Below are 19,405 nucleotides of genomic sequence, written 5' to 3'. Positions count from 1 at the left end.
TGGCTCAGTCAAAGACTGAGCCACTGGTACTGCAGCTGGGATTGATTGAGCAACCTGTGCTGAAGCAGGGATATCCTGAAAACCTGATGTGTTGGTGACCCTTGAGGACTGGAGCTGGCTACTCCGGTTCTATATAAATGTGGGTTTTTCACTAAAACCTGCTCTTCGTACGGGCCAATAAGGATACATACATACATACATACATGCATACATGCATACATACATGCATACATGCATGCATACATACATACATACATACAACTCTGAAAACATCATTATAATTTTGTAAGCTCTACAGGGCAGAAACTTTTTGTGCATGAAAAAAAGACATGTAGGTACAGCACTGTGTACAGAGTCAGTGCTATACAAGAAGAAAACCATACAACCTGCCTCATTCTGCTTCCCCAAGATCACACAGACAGAACTAGCAGTAGATAAAGCCTGGGTGCTGGGTGCTGGGTGCTGGGGTCATGCTTCACTTCATTCATGATGGTTCATCCCAAAACAGCCCGACTAGGAGCTGGATATATTGTAGCACAGTGCAACGTGTATACATCCTGCTCGGCTGTAACAAGGTAACTTGCACTGTCTGTGTAACTTAGCAGAGTGATTGCACCGAGGCTCCCCTGCACCCCATGCATACAGATGCGTCCCCTGGCAGCAAGGCCCCTAATGACTCATTCACAGCCGCTATGAACTCTATCTTCTGATTTGTGACTTGAACATACACAGGAATGGCAGGTCAATGGCAGAATTACACAGCAACCTCTTTTCCCCCTTACTTATTTTCCAGACATAATTTGAAGCCATAAATCACTGGAGACAGCTGACCTCAAAGGCTCCTTGGCAGTCCGTGTGGAAACCCTCAGAGCGGGATGCTGCTGCTAACGGTGCTACTGTCCATGTGAGGATGAGGCACCGAGGCGTGCTGGCTTGTGCCGGGGGATGAAACAGGTCTATTTAACTCTCTGCTGGCTAAGCAGCCTATACAAAAACCTGACCTCTTGAATTAAGAATAACAAGGACAGGCTCAGACTTCCCAGTGTTTATCACTCCTAATAATATTAGCTACAGCTGGTATGAAAGCTACCCAACTGGTACCTGGTCATACGGAGTCTGGTGTTCACCCTACATCAGATATAATCCCAGACCTGTCTGAGCCTGTCCCTGATACTCTGCAGTCAGGAAGTCCCCCTACATTACATATACACCCAGGACTGTCTGAGCCTGTCCCCGATACTCTGCAGTCAGGAAGTCCCCCTACATTACATATACACCCAGGACTGTCTGAGCCGGTCCCCGATACTCTGCAGTCAGGAAGTCCCCCTACATTACATATACACCCAGGACTGTCTGAGCCTGCCCCCGATACTCTGCAGTCAGGAAGTCCCCCTACATTACATATACACCCAGGACTGTCTGAGCCGGTCCCCGATACTCTGCAGTCAGGAAGTCCCCCTACATTACAAATAAACCCAGGACTGTCTGAGCCTGTCCCTGATACTCTACAGTCAGGTCAGGAAGTCCCCCTACATTACATATACACCCAGGACTGTCCGAGCCGGTCCCTGATACTCTGCAGTCAGGAAGTCACTGTACATTGGAGAGTATCAGAGACAGGCTCAGACAGTCCTGGGTATTATATATAGTCAGGTCGTCACCCTACATTACATATAAACCCAGGACTGTCTGACCCTGTCCCTGATTATCTGCCGTCAGGTCGTCACCCTACATTGGAGCGTATCAGGGACAGGATCAGACAGTCCTGGGTTTACATGCAGGCAGGAGGTCACTTTAATAAAGCATTAGGATACAAAACACTGCTGGCAGGTAACTGCCGACGTAGAACTGTTACTAAGCAACAATGTGGAAATAATACACACTGCAGGCCCGAGCTTGCACACTGCGCAGCTAGTCTCTATGGAAGATCTTTTGTTCGCCAACAAGGTAAATAACTAAAGACGACGTGTTTGCTTCCTACCAGCTGATTTGGGAGTGAACTTGTCTCTGTTAGCCGCACATACAGCAAGAAGTCTGTATCCCAGGTCCAGATCAAAGCCCTGCTGTGCTGCAACTCTGCTAACCACCTGCAGGGAGGAAGAACAGGAGAGCAGTGAGACGAGGCTCTGTATACACAACACGTACATCGCCCCTAATAACCCGAACGCCCAGGGCCACTCCAATACCAAGAGGAACCCAATAACCCGGAGATACAGGCCCCTATTTACCAGACGGTGCTGTGCCATGTGACACATCGTCACCAAAACATACCCTGCAGCACGGGTGGGCAACTCCAGTCCTCAGGGGCCACCAACAGGTGTGGTTTTCAGGGTATCCCTGGTTCAGCACAGGTGGCTCAATCAGTGGCTCAGTCGAAGACTGAGCCACCTGGGCTGAAGCAGGGATACCCTGAAAACCGCACCTGTTTGTGGCCCTTCGACAGCCACCTGTCCTGAAGCAGGGACTGATTGAGCTCCCTGTGCTGAAGCAGGGATATCCTGAAAACCTAACTTGTTGGTGGCCCTGGAGGGCTGGAGTTTAGCACCCCTGCCCCACAGCCTGTTCAATGAATGGAAATAGAAGAGGCGTCTTATGAAACTTCGTAACTATGGCTCAATGAAGCACCCACAATCAGAAAACCCTGGAAAAAACACCATATCGTCTTCCGGCAAACCGGTAACTCAAGTCAACAAGTTAGGACCAACCAATAAATTAAACGTGTGTGTGTGTGTGTGTGTGTGTGTGTGTGTGTGTGTGTGTGTGTGTGTGTGTGTGTGTGTGTGTGTGTGTGTGTGTGTGTGTGTGTGTGTGTGTGTGTGTGTGTGTGTGTGTGTGTGGTATAAAAAATAAAAAAAACCTACCTAAAGCCTCAAGCGCAAACTGTAACTCTCCATCGATCAATAGCCCTAGATCTGTCAATAACTCCACCCCTGAGTAACTAATAGCTACATATCCCCAGGGCATAACTGTCAAAATCAATCAATTAATCCATATTGAAGGGCAAGAACCGCAGATCCACATATATATTAACCCTATGAATCAATTTCCCTAAAGCAATCAATACACCAATAACGCAGATCAATATTCCCAGAGCAACCAATAGTCTGAGACCAACTGGTATACTTCTTACTCGTGATCTCCATGGGTTGCGCTGGTTTATTAACCCCTCGGCTGTCAGTGGGGCCATCAGCGCATTGGTTAGCTGCCGCATCTGGCAGCGATGGGGGAGGGGGCTTCCAACCGGAAGGGGCAGCATGGCGAGAGGGTGAGCAAAACCTACCGTCAAACAGCCCATCAGGCTCTGCTCGAAGGGTCTCTGGAAAGCTCGGGGGTCTCCGCACCAGTCCAAGAGCTCCGTCGCTGCATTGTGGAAGTTTGCCGGATTCTGTAAGTGCTGGAACGGGACAAAAACACGGGAGTGAGGAGAAGCGCGGGGTTAAACGAACCTTGGAACCCCAAGTGACCGCCAACATGCACTGGGCGAGAAACGTTTCCCCCCTTTACACCGGTCAGTGCCGCCTGCGAAACACAGGCCCCCCTTCTTAAAGCTGCAGTGTTACATTCCCCTTCTGGTTTCCTTTCTGGTTATATGTAAAGCATGTGACCGAGACGTTTCCGTTTCCCGGAGTTTCCGACGCTTCCCGTTTAAAATCCGTTCCGCGGTGTAAAATCCTCCCACATCTATTCACAACACTATTACACTATGTAGTGTTTCTTTATTTCATAACTACGAGACGAGATCCCCTGATTTGTTGGAGGATCGTTTGATACAATCCGGACAGATTGTTTTTTTTTTTTAAGAATCCAATCCATGGATTCCGCAATCCGTTGGGGGATTTTTAAAATACGCACGCGGGTTTCGGATTCCGCGGATTGGATTCTTAAAAATTTGCCCACACACACACGTTTTAAGTTATGGTGGGTGAAAAAGGCAACAAGAAACCTCCACTGTATTGCATATAGCAAATAAAAAGATCACTTGTGAGCAAATTCACATGTTGCAGCCCTGCCTTTCACCATTATCCCCAGCATACAGTGCTTCCACTGCAGCAAGGGATTCTGGGAAATGACATACAAATGAGCACACCGTGTCACCTTTTGCCTGAAAAACCATGGTTACATGGAGCCCATAAAACGTGATGGTAAACCCTACAGCCTTGAAAATTGCAAAGCCAGCAGTACAACCAACCTCACACTGATGATACCCGTTAAGGTAGAAACATGTCTGTGAGTGGTTTCTCTGGCTTTGCATCTGATTCCCATGCTGTGCTTTTAAAGCGGTGTTAACAGCGAGCATTAGCTTATATGGGCTCCATGTAAGGCCTTGGGCATGGTCAGCGCACGTGCTGAGGCGCGCTGCTGCTCGGCAGTGAGCCCCTGCAGCCGCAATGAGAGCGGCTTTAGCAGGGGCTCGCGCACGCAAGCGTGCGGAAGCGTAAGTCTTAGCAGAATTTTAAATTCAAGCGCTCAAAGGAGCGCAGGGCCGGTCACGTGAGCGGTTCGCCCAATGAGGGCGAACCAGCTCCGTGACGTCACAGCCCCCCCCCCCGACACGCCCCGGACCAAGGCCAGGGAAAGCACCCGCTTTCCCTCAGCCTCCGCGCGCCTCAGCACGGCTGCAGTCCTATGGACGCAGCCTAACAATGGTTTTTCAGGCAAAAGGTGACACATTGTGTGCTCATTTGCATGTCATTTCCCAGAATCCCTTGCTGCAGTGGAAACACTGTATGCTGGGTGATAATGGTGAAAGGCAGGTTTGCAGACCTGGCTAAGACATGTGAATGTGCTCACAAGTGATCTATATCTGTATATATCTATACACACACATAGTGTACATACATACACACCCACACACACACACACTGTACATACACACACACACACCCCCACACACTGTACATACATACACACCCACACACCCACACACACTGTACATACACACCCACACACACTGTACATACACATATACACCCACACACCCTGTACATACACACACTCTCACACACTGTACATACACACACTGTACATACATACACACCCACACACACTGTACATACACACACACCCACACCCCCCCACACCCACACACTGTACATACATACACACCCACACACACTGTACACACCCACACACCCCCACACACTGTACATACATACACACCCACACACTCTGTACATACACACACACCCACACACACTGTACATACACACCCCCACACACACTGTACATACATACACACCCACACACACTGTACACACCCACACACACTGTACATACATACACACCCACACACACACACTGTACATACACACACACCCACACACAAATCACCGTTTATGGGACTGATTTGCGGAAATCCGCAGATCAAAGGAACCGGACGATCTGAGGTGGATCGTTATCCGCAAAAAAAAAAAAAAATGTGACCATCTCTACTGCCGATGTATAAATTCTACATTCTTCTCTCTCAAGAGCTTCCTAATCTCTAGCAGAGCTGAGGGTAACAGTAACTTTTAGGCCGCACAGGACTCTGGGGAGAGCTTCATTTTAACCTGCCGGAGACTAAATATTTAAAACACTAGTATCTCCCGAACAAATGTATCCAATACTAAAAATATAAAACGCGTTGGAAAGAGCAAGGGATTATTATAAAAAAAAAATAATTGTGACCCACACTTCAGAAATGCGTTGGGCTTTTAAACGGATGTAAAACAATGTATTTGCGGGAACTCTGTAAAATTATACACATTTTTAGCATCTACTTTAAAACTCTGCCCTGGTCAATGCATATTTGGAATCTGTGTAGTGCAAATAGAAACACAGCTGTTTCCACGTCACTAGAAAACGTACCCTCACGGGGGATATAATTCATGTTCTTTGTTCGGGTGATCTGCAACACTGCTCTTCCCTCCTCGCTCACTTAGATCAGGTGTGGGCAACTCCAGTCCTCAAGGGCCACCAACAGGTCAGGTTTTAAGGATATCCCTGTTTCAGCACAGGTGGCTCAATCTTCGACTGAGCCACCTGTGCTGAAGCAGAGACGGATTGAGCAGTTTGTGTTTTTCTTGCCTAAAACCTTAAGCCCAGCACATATGACCAGGAAACCGTGTAATCCCAAGCTATGCTCCATGTATCATGCCGCAGCGATTTCTATGCTGCAGAAGCCAAGGCGGAGTTACATATGTCTCGTGCTTCTGTGTCTGCTGCGTTTAAATGGGTTTAACCATACAATTCCAAAACAATAGCAGCTTGTACTGTATGGGGTACAGGGGGTCCCGCATGGTACCTGCAGGAAGTCCATTTGTGCCTGTGTAACAATGTAACAATCCGTCACAATACCTGGCAGGCGTGTGTCCTGTGAAGTTGGTACCTCCCTGCTGATGCTCTCGTGTTCCTTGGTGGAGTTGATGCACGTTTAACTAGTCACAAGGGATTTGCTGAAATGAAGCATCGCGTCACTCCCATTGGGTCAATCGGAGGCCTGCCTGGGATGTAATGCTTTTTAAATGCAATACACCCATTAACCCCTGCACTGCTACTGGTGTCCAAAGAGCAACTCCAACAAGATGAGTTTTGCAATGTTCAGCCTTTTATTCTACTTTTAAGTATTCTGGCATTTTATGCTGATATATATCAAATAAAAAGACCACTTGTGAGCACATTCAAATGAGCATTATATTACAAGGGTTCCATGTAAAATTGGATTTCAGGCAAAAGGTGCCGCTGTGCGCTCATTTGCATGTCATTTCCCAGAATCCCATGCTGCAGTGGAAGCACTGTATACTAGGTGATAATGGTGAAATGCAGGGTTGCAGACCTGTCTAAGACATATGTCTAAGTGATATTCTTTATTTGCTATAGGCTTTGTAACCTTTTTCACCCACCATAACTTATATAAAGTATGATATATATATAAATATATATATATATATATATATACACACACACACACACACACACACACACACACACACACACACACACACACACACACACACACACACACACACACACACAGACACACAGACTTGAAAAAGAAAGTACACCCTCTGAATTCCATGGTTTTACATATCAGGACATAACAATCATCTGTTCCTTAGCAGGTCTTAAAATTAGGTAAATACAACCTCAGATCAACAACAACATATGACATATTACACCGTGTCATGATATAATTAACAAAAATAAAGCCAAAATAGAGAGGCCATGTGTGAAAAACTAAGTACACCTTATGATTCAATAGCTTCTAGAACCACCTTTAGCAGCAATAACTTGAAGTAATTGTTTTCTGTATGACTTTATCAGTCTCTCACATCGTTGTGGAGGAATTTTGGCCCACTCTTCTTTACAACGTTGCTTCAGTTCATTGAGGTTTGTGGGCATTTCTTTATGCACAGCTCTCTTAAGGTCCAACCACAGCATTTCAATCAGGTTGAGGTCTGGACTTTGACTGGGCCATTGCAACACCTTGCAACACTTCTTTTCTTTTTCAGCCATTCTGTTGTAGGTTTGCTGGTGTGCTTGGGATCATTGTCCTGTTGCATGACCCAATTTCGGCCAAGCTTTAGCTGTCGGACAGATGGCCTCACATTTGACTGTAGAATACTTTGGTATATAGAGGAGTTCATGGTCGACTCAATGACTGCAAGGTTCCCAGGTCCTGTGGCTGCAAAACAAGCCCAAATCATCGCCCTTCCACCACCGTGCTTGACAGTTGGTATGAGGTGTTTGGTTTTCGTCAAACGTGGCGCTGTGCATTATGGCCAAACATCTCCACTTTGGTCTCGTCTGTCCAAAGGACATTGTTCCAGAAGTCTTGTGATTTGTTTAGATGCAACTTTGCAAACCTAAGCCATGCTGCCCTGTTCTTTTTAGAGAGAAGAGGCTTTCTCCTGGGAACCCTTCCAAACAAACCATACTTGTTCAGTCTTTTTCTAATTGTACTGACATGAACTTTAACATTTAACATGCTAACCGAGGCCTGTAGAGTCTGAGATGTAACTTTTGGGTTTTTTGCAATTTCTCTGAGCATTGCACGGTCTGACCTTTGGGTGAATTTGCTGGGACGTCCACTCCTGGGAAGATTGGCAACTGTCTTGAATGTTTTCCACTTTTGAATAATCTTTCTCAATGTAGAATGATGGACTTTAAATTGTTTGGAAATGGCCTTATAACCCTTCCCAGATTGATGGACAGCAACAATTGCTTCTCTAAGTTCATTGCTGATGTCTTTCCTCCTTGGCATTGTGTTAACACACACCTGAATGCTCCAGACCAGCAAACTGCTAAAACTTCAGCTTTTATAGAGGTGGTCACACTTGCCGATGACCAATTAATCAAGGGCATTTGATTAGCAGCACCTGTCTGCTACTTAGCATCTTAATTCCTATGGAAGCAGTAAGGGTGTACTTAGTTTTTCACACATGGCTTCTCCATTTTGGCTTTATTTTTGTTAAATGAATCATGACACGGTGTAATATGTCCATGTGTTGTTGTTCATCTGAGGTTGTATTTACCTAATTTGAAGACCTGCAAAGGAACAGATGATTGTTATTATGTCCTGATATGTAAAACCATAGAATTCAAAGAGGGTGTACATTCTTTTTCACGTGTGTGTGTGTGTGTGTGTGTTATGGTGGGTGAAAAAGGCAACAAGAAACCTACACCCACCGTATTGCATATAGCAAATAAAAGTTCACTTGTGAGCACATTCACATGTTGGCAGGTCTGCAACCCTGCCTTTCACCATTATCACCCAGCATACAGTGCTTCCACTGCAGCAAGGGATTCTGGGAAATGACATGCACATGAGCACAGAATGTGTCACTTTTTGTATGAAAAACCACTGTTACATGGAGCCCATATAAGCTAATGCTCGCTGTTAACACAGCTTAAAAGCACAGCATGGGAATCAGATGCAAAGCCAGAGAAACAACTCACAGACATGTTTCATCCTTAATGGGAATCATCAGTGTGAAGTTGGTTGTACTGCTGGCTTTGCAATTTCAAGGATGTAGGGTTTACCATCACGTTTTAAGTTATGGTGGGTGAAAAAGGCAACAAGGAACCTCCACCGTATTGCATATAGCAAATAAAAAGATCACTTTTTACATTTGATACTTACTAGTGAGTGCTGCGGTCTCTTTGGGGAGAGAGAAATACACACACGAACAAACGACTATACAGAACGTAGTTGAAAGCGCAGAAAAAACAGAGGAATTACTAACAAAAAACAGGATAAGAAAATATCTGATGAGACGAAACAAATAAAGAGAAGACAACAAGAAATGAAGCAATCCCAAAACGCAAGAAGAAGAACTGAATATGCAGAGCGGTTACAGCTGAAATCGTGTACGAAGCTGGGACATTAGAAACAATCCTTGCAAAACACTTCACATGCTGCAGGAAGACCAGGAAAGTTCCAGAGCAACGGAGTAATGCCATACATCTTATTCACAAGAACAGTGACAAAGACCTCAAGAACTACAGTACAGACCAACCCGTTCACTTCCAATCACTATAACAAAAAATACTCACTAATGGGCTATAAACACACCCTGTACTTTGCCCAGCCTGGAGAACGGGCGGGATTTTGCAGTAAATAATACACAATGCCCCACATCCAAGTCGTACAAGAAGTGATTTCCCAACGTAATGAATACGATTACCACTCCGCTTACGATTTGGTCTGTATACCCCTCAGCGGTCCTACTGCAGATGCATCAAGAAGACACAATGTTGAAGCGTACATTGATATTACAAAGAACATTTACAAGAATGCCACATCAGCCATACGGCCACGGCCCCAGCATCAGCTGCGGCGCGCGCATGTGTGAAAGCCGTGATCTGCGGTCTTTGGCTGAGCTGCAGGGGGAAAAGAGAAGATCGCGATGGGCGAGGGCGCGGCCGTGATGTCACGCGGCAGGTTCGCCCTCATTGGCTGAACAGCCGCCGTGACGTGGCCAGCGCTCCGTGGTCAGCGCTAGACAAGATTCTTGTCTTTGCAAAAATGTGGCCACACATCGCGATCTGTACATGCGCTTGCAGGCAGCTACAGGGTCCCAGCGCCACAGAGGGGCGGATCTTGTTCCTGCAGCGCACGCCGTAGCGCTCGCCGCAGCTTCCAGTGGGGACTCAGCCTTAGATTACATGACGATAAAAGCAAGATAAGGATCAGCGAGGGAGTGAGGCAGCCAGCTTTATGCTGCAACACCTGAAGAATCGTTCAAGACATTAGATTGGGAAGACAAAGAAATTAAAATCAATGAATGGTGAATATGTGCACCTACTATTTGCAGATAACATTGTTATTTTTGCCAAAAGTCCAGAAGACCTCCAGCAACATATAGGAGAACTCGCTGAAGCCAGTAAGAATGTGGCCTCCTTATGAATCTCAGCCAGACCAAAGTGATGCGCATCAAATGTGCAAAATCTGCAGAGGTTGGAATAAATGGAACAGACCTAGAAGAAGTTAAAGATTATGAATACCTTGACCAGAAAAGAACAACGGCTGGGAACCTTTTCATGAAATCAGTAGGAGAATGAAGATGGGATGGAGACATTTGGAAGAAACAAGATCATATTTAAAGGGAACCCTTCCACTGTGCCTCAAAAGGAATGTTTTTGACCAGTGTATTCTGGCCGTGAGCACGTATGGATGTGAGACTTGGACCCTAAATGCAAAGATAATTCAGGTATAATGGAGAGACGCATGCTGGGGATTACCCGACGAGACAGGAAAGAGTGAATGGGCTCAAAACCAAACAGACGTCTGTGACATCACAAGGGTGAAGAAATTCAAAAGGCTGGGACATGTCGCAAGAAGAAATGACCATCCGTTGCACTGGCCTACAAGAGATTAAAAGACCAAGATGACGACCAAAAGGAGGATGGGAGGGTGGGAGGATGGGAGGGTGGGAGGATGAAATAAGAAAATGTGATGTTGGAGCAACGTGGATAAGAGAGGCCTGGAAGATCATTGGGGAGGCCTTCATGCAGGGCTGAAGAAGGAGATATCTATATATCTATCTATCTGCGCGCACACACACACACACACACACACACACACACACACACACACACACACACACACACACACACACACACACACACACACACACACACACACACACACACTCCACCTGCCAAGGCACGGGAATGTCATTTAAGGACATTGGCAGTGCCAGCCTCACCCCAGGAGCTCTGCCTACACACACACACAAATTGACAATGGTTTGTAGAAATGTATCAACAGAAAGGGACCAGCACAGGTAGCAGCCGTAACCAGGGCTTATAAACCTGCGCCTTTACTAAAGGTGCAGTCCTACATATTATTACACAGACTAGAGAATGGGATCATTCAATCTGGTTTAAAAGTGGTCTGCAAACATTTAAACTTGAAGTCCCTCTCTTATCCTGCCCCTTTACTGAACTGATAGACACAGGGTGGGCATGAATACATCTCTGGTGAGGAACAAACAACATTTGTTATAAGCATATTCAGAGATTAAAAATAAAATGATGCCAGTAACACTGCTGTTAAAATGGTGCATCTGGCACTATGGCGCCGCTTTCAGCCACCCGTCTGTACTGGAGCTCGGTTCAATAGATCTGAAGTCACAGACCTTTCAGAGCCATCGATAGGAAGCTATTAAAACACATTGGAGCAGCAGCAAACCTGTGTATAGCACTCAGGGAGAAGCATGCAATCGGCACGGAGCATGACACAGGGTTATGTGGCTATAGGACTATCCGCCTGTGGCTGGAACAGCTGGATCTGCGCCCCAGCTCGGACAACCTTTACTACTACATACCGGCTTTGGTGACCACGACAGCTGTGGAAAGGGCTTCAGATGAAGTTCGGCTGGCTGAGGCCCAGCACCAAAACGGAACCCACTTATACCCTGTGTGTTAATGTATCACCAAGCTCAGCATGAACTTGGGCATGGAGTGCTACAATGTCAGGTATCCTCAATTCCTGCCCACCTCTCACTATTCCCGGGGTCTGACATGGCATAACCAGCGTGCCAAAGAAAAGCGGCACATGCAAAGTGTCCTAACGATGGACACATGGCCCAAAGGCAATGGATGGTGGTGCTCTCATGCTGCATGAAGCTCAGCCTGCTGGGTGCATCCTTCCCCACTTACCTGCTTTATGCACTGCAGGCGGTCGTTAGTCTGCTGTATGTGCCTGTCCATAGAGTTCATTCTGACTATGTCCTCTCCACTTCTACCTGAAAGCCATGAAAGGTCCTCAGACCTGCAAGGGAAAAAAAAAAGAACAGGAACGGTGAACATTTCCCACTCCTTTTCTGGCGCCAAACTGCAGCTATGTGCATACACACACACAAACGTGAAAAAGCATTTATATATTTATATATATATATATATATATATATATATATATATATATATATATATATATATATATATATATATATACACACAAACACACACACACACGTATGTGCACTTATACTGTTCGCTACGTGAATATGCATTTATACACACACACACACACACGTATGTGCACTTATACTGTTTGCCACGTGAATATGCATTTATACACACACACACACACACACACACGTATGTGCACTTATACTGTTCGCCACGTGAATATGCATTTATACACACACACACACACACGTATGTGCACTTATACTGTTCGCCACGTGAATATGCATTTATACACACACACACACACGTTCCCATGGTGGATATGCATTTATACACACATCTAGAAAGATACAAAGGAATGCCAAGGTGCTCTAATCCTGGGAATGTGGCCAATCCCTGTGGACCTCATATTAGGGACCTTCATGTATTTTCGTACTAAACAGATGAAGAGATTTCATTTTTTAATAAATATATTTTGTATTGAAAAATAAGGGAATATAAAAGTTTGAAAATAACAACAAAAAAAAACCAACTAGTGATACTGTACATGTATGTACACACGTACACACGTACACACGTACACACACTTCACCGACATGCTGAGCAATGCCAGAGCACAGTGCCAGCCTGTTCCATGCGCTGATAAGGTTCTCTTCCACCCCAAAGGATTAAGACTCCTGTTTCCCGTGTGAATACGACTCCCTCTTACCGGAGAAAACGCAAATGAGGCGCCCAGCTAATTTATAGGCGCAGTGTCTGGGTGTTCAGCCACCCGGAGGCCTTGCAAAATTGTGTCACCAAGTTATTTTTTCTAGACTCCAAAAAGGTGCCACCCCACAGGCTAAAAATCTATTGCAACTTTGTTAGAAAGTGTCATTCACTCAAAGTAACATATATTGTGTTCGACAAAAAATGATTGTGTTTTTATTTTTGTGAAACTCATTCTTCTTATCAGAATTATTTTTCTCTTCCCCTACATTTAGCTTCTCGGCTAACAAAAGCGTCATCATATCTTCACAAGAACAGCCCCACACTCCTTTTAATAGGCGGCTTTGGTCCCTAGAAGTGTATACTTAGCACTACTATACAATTAGCCATGACGGGATTATTTGTTCACCTGAAACATTTTAACTCTTCTGCTGCCAGAAGGGACTGCAAAGCATTGCTTTTTGGCAGCACAAGGGTTAACCCACTAACCGCCCTGCAGGTGTCGCCGGCAATGAGGGGGTTAAGTAAACTTGCAAAATACGCCGTCCCTCTGTGCACCGTGACACGTCGTCATGGGGACGTGATGCCCGCAGGGGAACGTCCCCGTGGGGTTAGTAGTGGGAAAACGCGGCAAACATTAACCTCTTACATGCCCATTGGTCCAGTAAGGAGTTAAGGATGGAAGAGATGATGTGGGGTACAGGGAGAGCAAGCAAACCTATCCAGCAACAACCCCTCCATCTCTGGGAGCCAAAGCTCTTACAGTATATATTCATATCAACCTACCCCTACAAACTGCCCCAGCAAATACAGAACGGTGCAATTACCCCTGATGGAGGAGCAGCGATGATAAATGACTTTAAGACTTGGGTAAGGAAGTTATTCTATAAACACTAACCCTGTGTTACTGCCTCCGTATCATATTACTCCCCAGGGGCCCTGCAGAAAGACACAACATAAGACTTTGTATTGATTGAAAAGGTGCAGCCTTCACCTCTAATCCTGCTGCGTGTACACATGTGCGCACACACACAATACCACGCACATATACCGTGTAACCATCGCATGGAGGCATTCCTCCTGTCTACATGCCGCTGCACAGCCTGCCATTATGGCTTCATTATAATATCTGGCGGGGAAGGGACCCTACCATGTCTGTCTCCTGTGCGCAAATCGAAGTGTAAGCTCTTGGGGCTACGTTGTTGCTGGGCCTGAAATGCGGAGGTGATTGTGTTTTCTGTATTCGCACAGGTTTACAAATAAAATGACGACGAAAAACCTGCAACAGAGTCGCTGCAAACGAAGCGGGTTATAGTGTACCAGAAATCAGACTAGGTCGGGATTAGACTTGCACAGGGGTAGAGAACTAAAGTTATCAAGGGCCACCAACAGGTCAGGTTTTCAGCTTATCCCAGCTTCAGCACAGGTGGCTCAATCAGAGGCTCAGTCAAAGACTGAGGTTATAATGAAGCCATAATGGCAGGCTGTGCAGCGGCATGTAGACAGGAGGAATGCCTCCATGCGATGGTTACACGGTATATGTGCGTGGTATTGTGTGTGTGCGCACATGTGTACACGCAGCAGGATTAGAGGTGAAGGCTGCACCTTTTCAATCAACACAAAGTCTTATGTTGTGTCTTTCTGCAGGGCCCCTGGGGAGGAATATGATACGGAGGCAGTAACACAAAGACTGAGCCTCTGATTGAGCCATCTGTGCTGAAGCAGAGACTGGTTTAGCCACCTGTGCTGAAGCAGGGATATCCTGAAAACCTGACCTGTTGCCGGGTCTGGAGTACTGAAGCTCACCACTCCTAGTCTAGTAGCTCCCAGTGACTTCACAAATCTCCAGAAGCAAGTCCCTCCGAGCCAGAACGGAGTCCCACATTTGGGCTCTTGCGTCAGTTTAATCTATTCCAAAAATATTTGTAGCCTTTTTTTTTTTTAACGGCCTTTACTTTTCTCGTTCCTTCCCTCGTGCGGGTTTCAGCCCCGGGGGGGAAAAAACAATTAAAATGTATTTTTAACGAGGAACAAAATACCGCCATTGTGACTTCTTAGAAATCTCGTGTAACTCTTCTTAGAAATCTCGTGTAACTCAGCCCAGAGCGAAGCAAATTCGTAACCTCTGAATCATTTGTATCTCACCCTAAGCTCGATCCCTGCTGTCGCTCCTCCGCACCACAGCATGTATTGTATATTGCAGCGGTGCGCAAACTGGGGGTGGGAGAATTTCTAGGGGGGACGCAGGTGGTTACAGAGGCCCCGCGCTGTCCCCCCACGGCATTTAAATTAAATGCCGGGGGAGACATGAGGCCTCTGTAACTCACTTAGATTGCAAGCTCGCCGGGGATTTTCTTTCCTATTGTCTGACATTGCTGCGCTTATTGTAATTCCCTGCACTGTATTGTCTTTGCAAAGCGCAGAGTACACTGTACAAGACACAAAATATGTTTCTAAGGGAATCTGCAGGCTTCCCACTTATCAATAAAACACTGTGACAGTACAATGAGTTTATTTATTCAGTCATTACCCCGAGTCAGGGCTCAGTGAAAGGGTTAAAGCCCTTTACAACCCCTTGACTTGAATGGGCTCTAGGGCATCTTCCAGCAGAATAGCGTTTAGTGAATAAGGCCCTAAATGTGTTCTCACCTGTAACGATGCGGTTTACCAGCTGTCATTCCTTCTTGCTAGCACTAGATGTCTCCCTTCCCTATGGAAGCAGACGCCAGGCCCTGCTTCCCAGACAGCCGGATGGATGTCCCTTTAAGCTTTTACAAGTCCCTACAAATCCGCTGCTGCTGCTTCCTAACAGGGAGCACTAAAGCTGACACTGTCTGTCTGACCTTGTGGTTATTGATTAACTATCTCCCCATTCCCAGCCATCTTTCACACCTCCAGGGCTTGCAAACACAGAGCTAAGGAGCTGTGCAGTCACACACACTGACAATCACTCTCACAAAAAGCTGATATTAAACACACACAGAGGGAGAAACACACACCAATAAACAGGGCACACACATATATATGAGAGAGAGAGACAGAGATAGACAGAGAGAGAGAGACAGAGAGAGAGACAGAAAGAGAGAGACAGAGAGAGAGACAGAGAGAGAGACAGAGACAGAGAGAGAGACAGAGACAGAGAGAGAGACAGAGACAGAGAGAGAGACAGAGACAGAGAGAGAGACAGAGACAGAGACAGAGAGAGAGAGAGAGAGATTAATAAGACTAAGTGATGGGATAACACAGAGAGACAGAGACAGAGAGGACACATTCTTACTTCCAATTGTCTTGTACTTGGAGAATGGCTACAATAAAACATTTTATATATCCTGTGTACAACTAACCAACCCAAACCTTGGCTAAAAGGAAAGACTAGTTTGACCAACATCTTTGTGGGTTTACGGGTAACAGAGGTGTCAACGCCCAAAAGTAACATGGCAGACACGGCAAGGATCCATGCGTTGGGCCCCCATAGGGCTACAGTTTCTATGGACTTCCCAGCCCCACTATCCTGTGCTATGAATCATGTTGCCACATTCTCATGCTTTCTATATAGAAAATAAGCGTTGCGGCTCACTAGCTCACCTGCAGCGTTGCGGCTCACCTGTATGTTGGTAGTAGTACTCGCTACCAACATACAGGTGAGAGACTTTACCAGGCAAAACAATCAATTCCCACAAAAGAAAAGGTTTTAAGAAAAAAAAAACAAGGTAACAATATTCTGTTCCCTTATGATCTTATTTAAATCTTAAAACCTTAGAAAGGAACATTTTAGGCATTTGACCCCCCCTGAATATATACCACTCGTGAGCTGCACCATAGTCCTGGCGGCCAGGAGACGGAGCGCGCGTTTAATCCTGGCGTGCACCTTTAAACAGAAGAGACAGAAGAGATGACAGCTTGTGTGAGGCTCCTGCACGCCTCCTTGGGGATGGATATCAGTGAAGCACAGAAATTGGTTCATCACCAAGCACATCTGTACCCGTGTTTAAAGAGAAGCAGAAATAGCTCTGTGGCCAACACACAAGGAGATGCATCAAGAGGAGGGGGGCAGGATGGCAGCCCCCCCGCCGCCACCGCAGGTGATTAACACCTACAGTGCTGGAGGTGTTATAGGAGGTTATAAAAACATCCTTCTGTTATACATGGGATCAGCCAAGACAAAGGGCCGCTCTGCTATCCACATTCCCGCAGAAACTGCTCTCAGCACTGCCATGCCAGGAGGCACCTTGTTCTTACCATTCAAGTGACCTTAGGTCAGGAGTAGCCAACTCCAGTCCTCAAGAGCCACCAACAGGTCAGGTTTTCAGGATGTCCCTGCTTCAGCACGGACGGCTCAATCAAACCTGTGCTGAAGCAGGGATATCCTGAAAAGCTGACCTGTTGGTGGCCCTTGAGGACTGGAGTTGGTCACCCCTGGCCGAAAGTGTCTTTGTAAATATATGAGCCGCTCTCTCTCTCCTTTACTATCCGTGCCCCTCTTCTATGCCTGCCTTGCACACTTTCGCTCCTCTCCTAAATCTCACCCCTGTACCTCTCCCCGGGGGGGGGGGGGGGGGTGGAACTTGCTGCAGGTTGCGATACCTTTTAACTGGACGAACATGAGCGTTCTTGATAGTTGTAATGTAAAAATGGGAGGTTTCCAGACCCCGCTGATCTCTTCTTCCTTCGTCACTTTTTCTCGCACTCTTCCTGCTCTTCTCTCCATCACTCACCCTTCCCCACCCTGCTGCGGTCAGCCCCGTGTGACATTGGGCAAGTTACTTTACCTCCATGTGCCTCAAGCACCAAAAACAGATTGTAAGCTCTGCGGGGCAGGGACTGTAACATTCCTACTGTACGTGCTGCGTACCGCGCGCTATTCTGTAATTGTGACGCGCTGTGTGTCCCATTGGGAGAAAATCGCTATATGAAATAAAGTTATTATTCTTTCGTCTGTGTCTCCCTTTGCCTCTCTCCAACTTTCTCGCTCTTTGTTCTCCTCTTCTTACTCTACCGGGTCTCAACTCCAGGCCTCAAGATTCTCCAACAGGTCAGGTTTTTAGGATATCCCTGCTTCAGCACAGGTGGCTCAATCAGTCCCTGCTTCAGCACAGGTGGCTCAATCAGTCCCTGCTTCAGCACCACAGGTGGTTCAATCTTCGACTAAGCCACTGATTGAACCACCTGTGCTGAAGTAGGGATTTCCTTAAAACCTGACCTGTTGGGGGCGGGGAGAGGGGGTCTTGAGGACTGGAGCTGAGACCCCCTACCTTACCCTTCTCTCTGTCCCTTGCTGACGATACTGTGAAGCCCCTTCCCCGTGCTGGACAAAGGTTCACCGCTATTCCTATGAATAGAACGACTATTTTCTCCTGCCTTTGGGAAGCAGCTCCACAGAATATGTAATGAGGTTCTTTGTTTCCGCTTTCTCCATTCTCCATCATTCCCATTTATCTCTCTCCCCCCCACTCCAGTCATCCTTCTCTATCTCTTCCCCCCTCTCCTTGTCTACATCTCCACTCTGTTCCATCCTCTTGACTTCCTCACCCGCTGGCCCTACTCAGCACACAGTGAAGACGCCTTCTCAGTGCTGCAAAACAGCTTCATTCACATCAAGGGGACTAAAACCCTGTCCAGCACGGGGAAGACTGAAATCACAGTATGTTGAAGAGGGGCCTCTCGCAATCTTGCTACCCTCTGCCTGCCTCCCTCCTCCACTCTCTCTCTCGCTCTCTCTCTCTCTCTCTCTCTCTCGCACTCCCTCCCCTTTTCTCCCCCTCCCACCCAGTGTGTGCGCTCCCTCCTCCCCAGTTGCAGACAGATGAACAAGCATAAACAGTGACAGTCCCACAGCAAAGTTACCCGATCCATCAGTTTATTAAAGATAGCTCGCAGGCAAAAATGCTAATCTTCCCCCAGCAGTAACCGCTTCAAGTAAATGATCCATACCTAAGAGCTTGCAGCGCAGCCGTCCTAAGTACTGCCCCGACCACACAAATTTCAAGCCCCAGTACGGCTGAAGAAAGCTCTATTCAGCGGCTCGCCATCTTCGCGCAACTTCCCACTCATGCATGCCGGTGCCTGCAGATTAACCCCGTCACTGAAGCACCTATTCCCATGACCGGTTATTTCTATGATTTGTTATTTATCTGATTGTCACGTGTATTACTGCTGTAAAGCGCTGTGCACATTAATGGCGCTATATAAATAAAGACGTACATACTGCCACGCCGACCTCGTTAGCGGCCATCAAAAAGGGACACAAATGTCCCCAACATTTTTTGAGAAAGCCAAATCTCTCTCACACACACACACACGC

General features: G+C 46.6%; 1 protein-coding gene across 8 annotated transcripts in view; it reads right to left on the bottom strand.

Annotated features, from left to right (window-relative positions):
- ZMIZ1 (zinc finger MIZ-type containing 1) overlaps positions 1–19,405 on the bottom strand; it is a 277,132-nt gene that overhangs the window by 81,621 nt on the left and 176,106 nt on the right. For all 8 annotated transcript variants that reach the window (XM_075610367.1, XM_075610366.1, XM_075610369.1 and 5 more), the window contains 3 exons: positions 12,145–12,256; positions 3,281–3,394; positions 1,982–2,087 (listed from right to left, as the gene is read on the bottom strand). In XM_075610367.1, coding sequence (XP_075466482.1) covers positions 1,982–2,087; positions 3,281–3,394; positions 12,145–12,256 — 332 coding nt within the window. The remainder of the gene's footprint in view (positions 1–1,981; positions 2,088–3,280; positions 3,395–12,144; positions 12,257–19,405) is intronic.

The sequence above is a fragment of the Ascaphus truei genome, chromosome 8, assembly GCF_040206685.1.
Source record: "Ascaphus truei isolate aAscTru1 chromosome 8, aAscTru1.hap1, whole genome shotgun sequence".
NCBI classification, from domain to species: Eukaryota; Metazoa; Chordata; class Amphibia; order Anura; family Ascaphidae; genus Ascaphus; species Ascaphus truei.
This window is presented reverse-complemented; position numbering and strand designations above follow the sequence as displayed.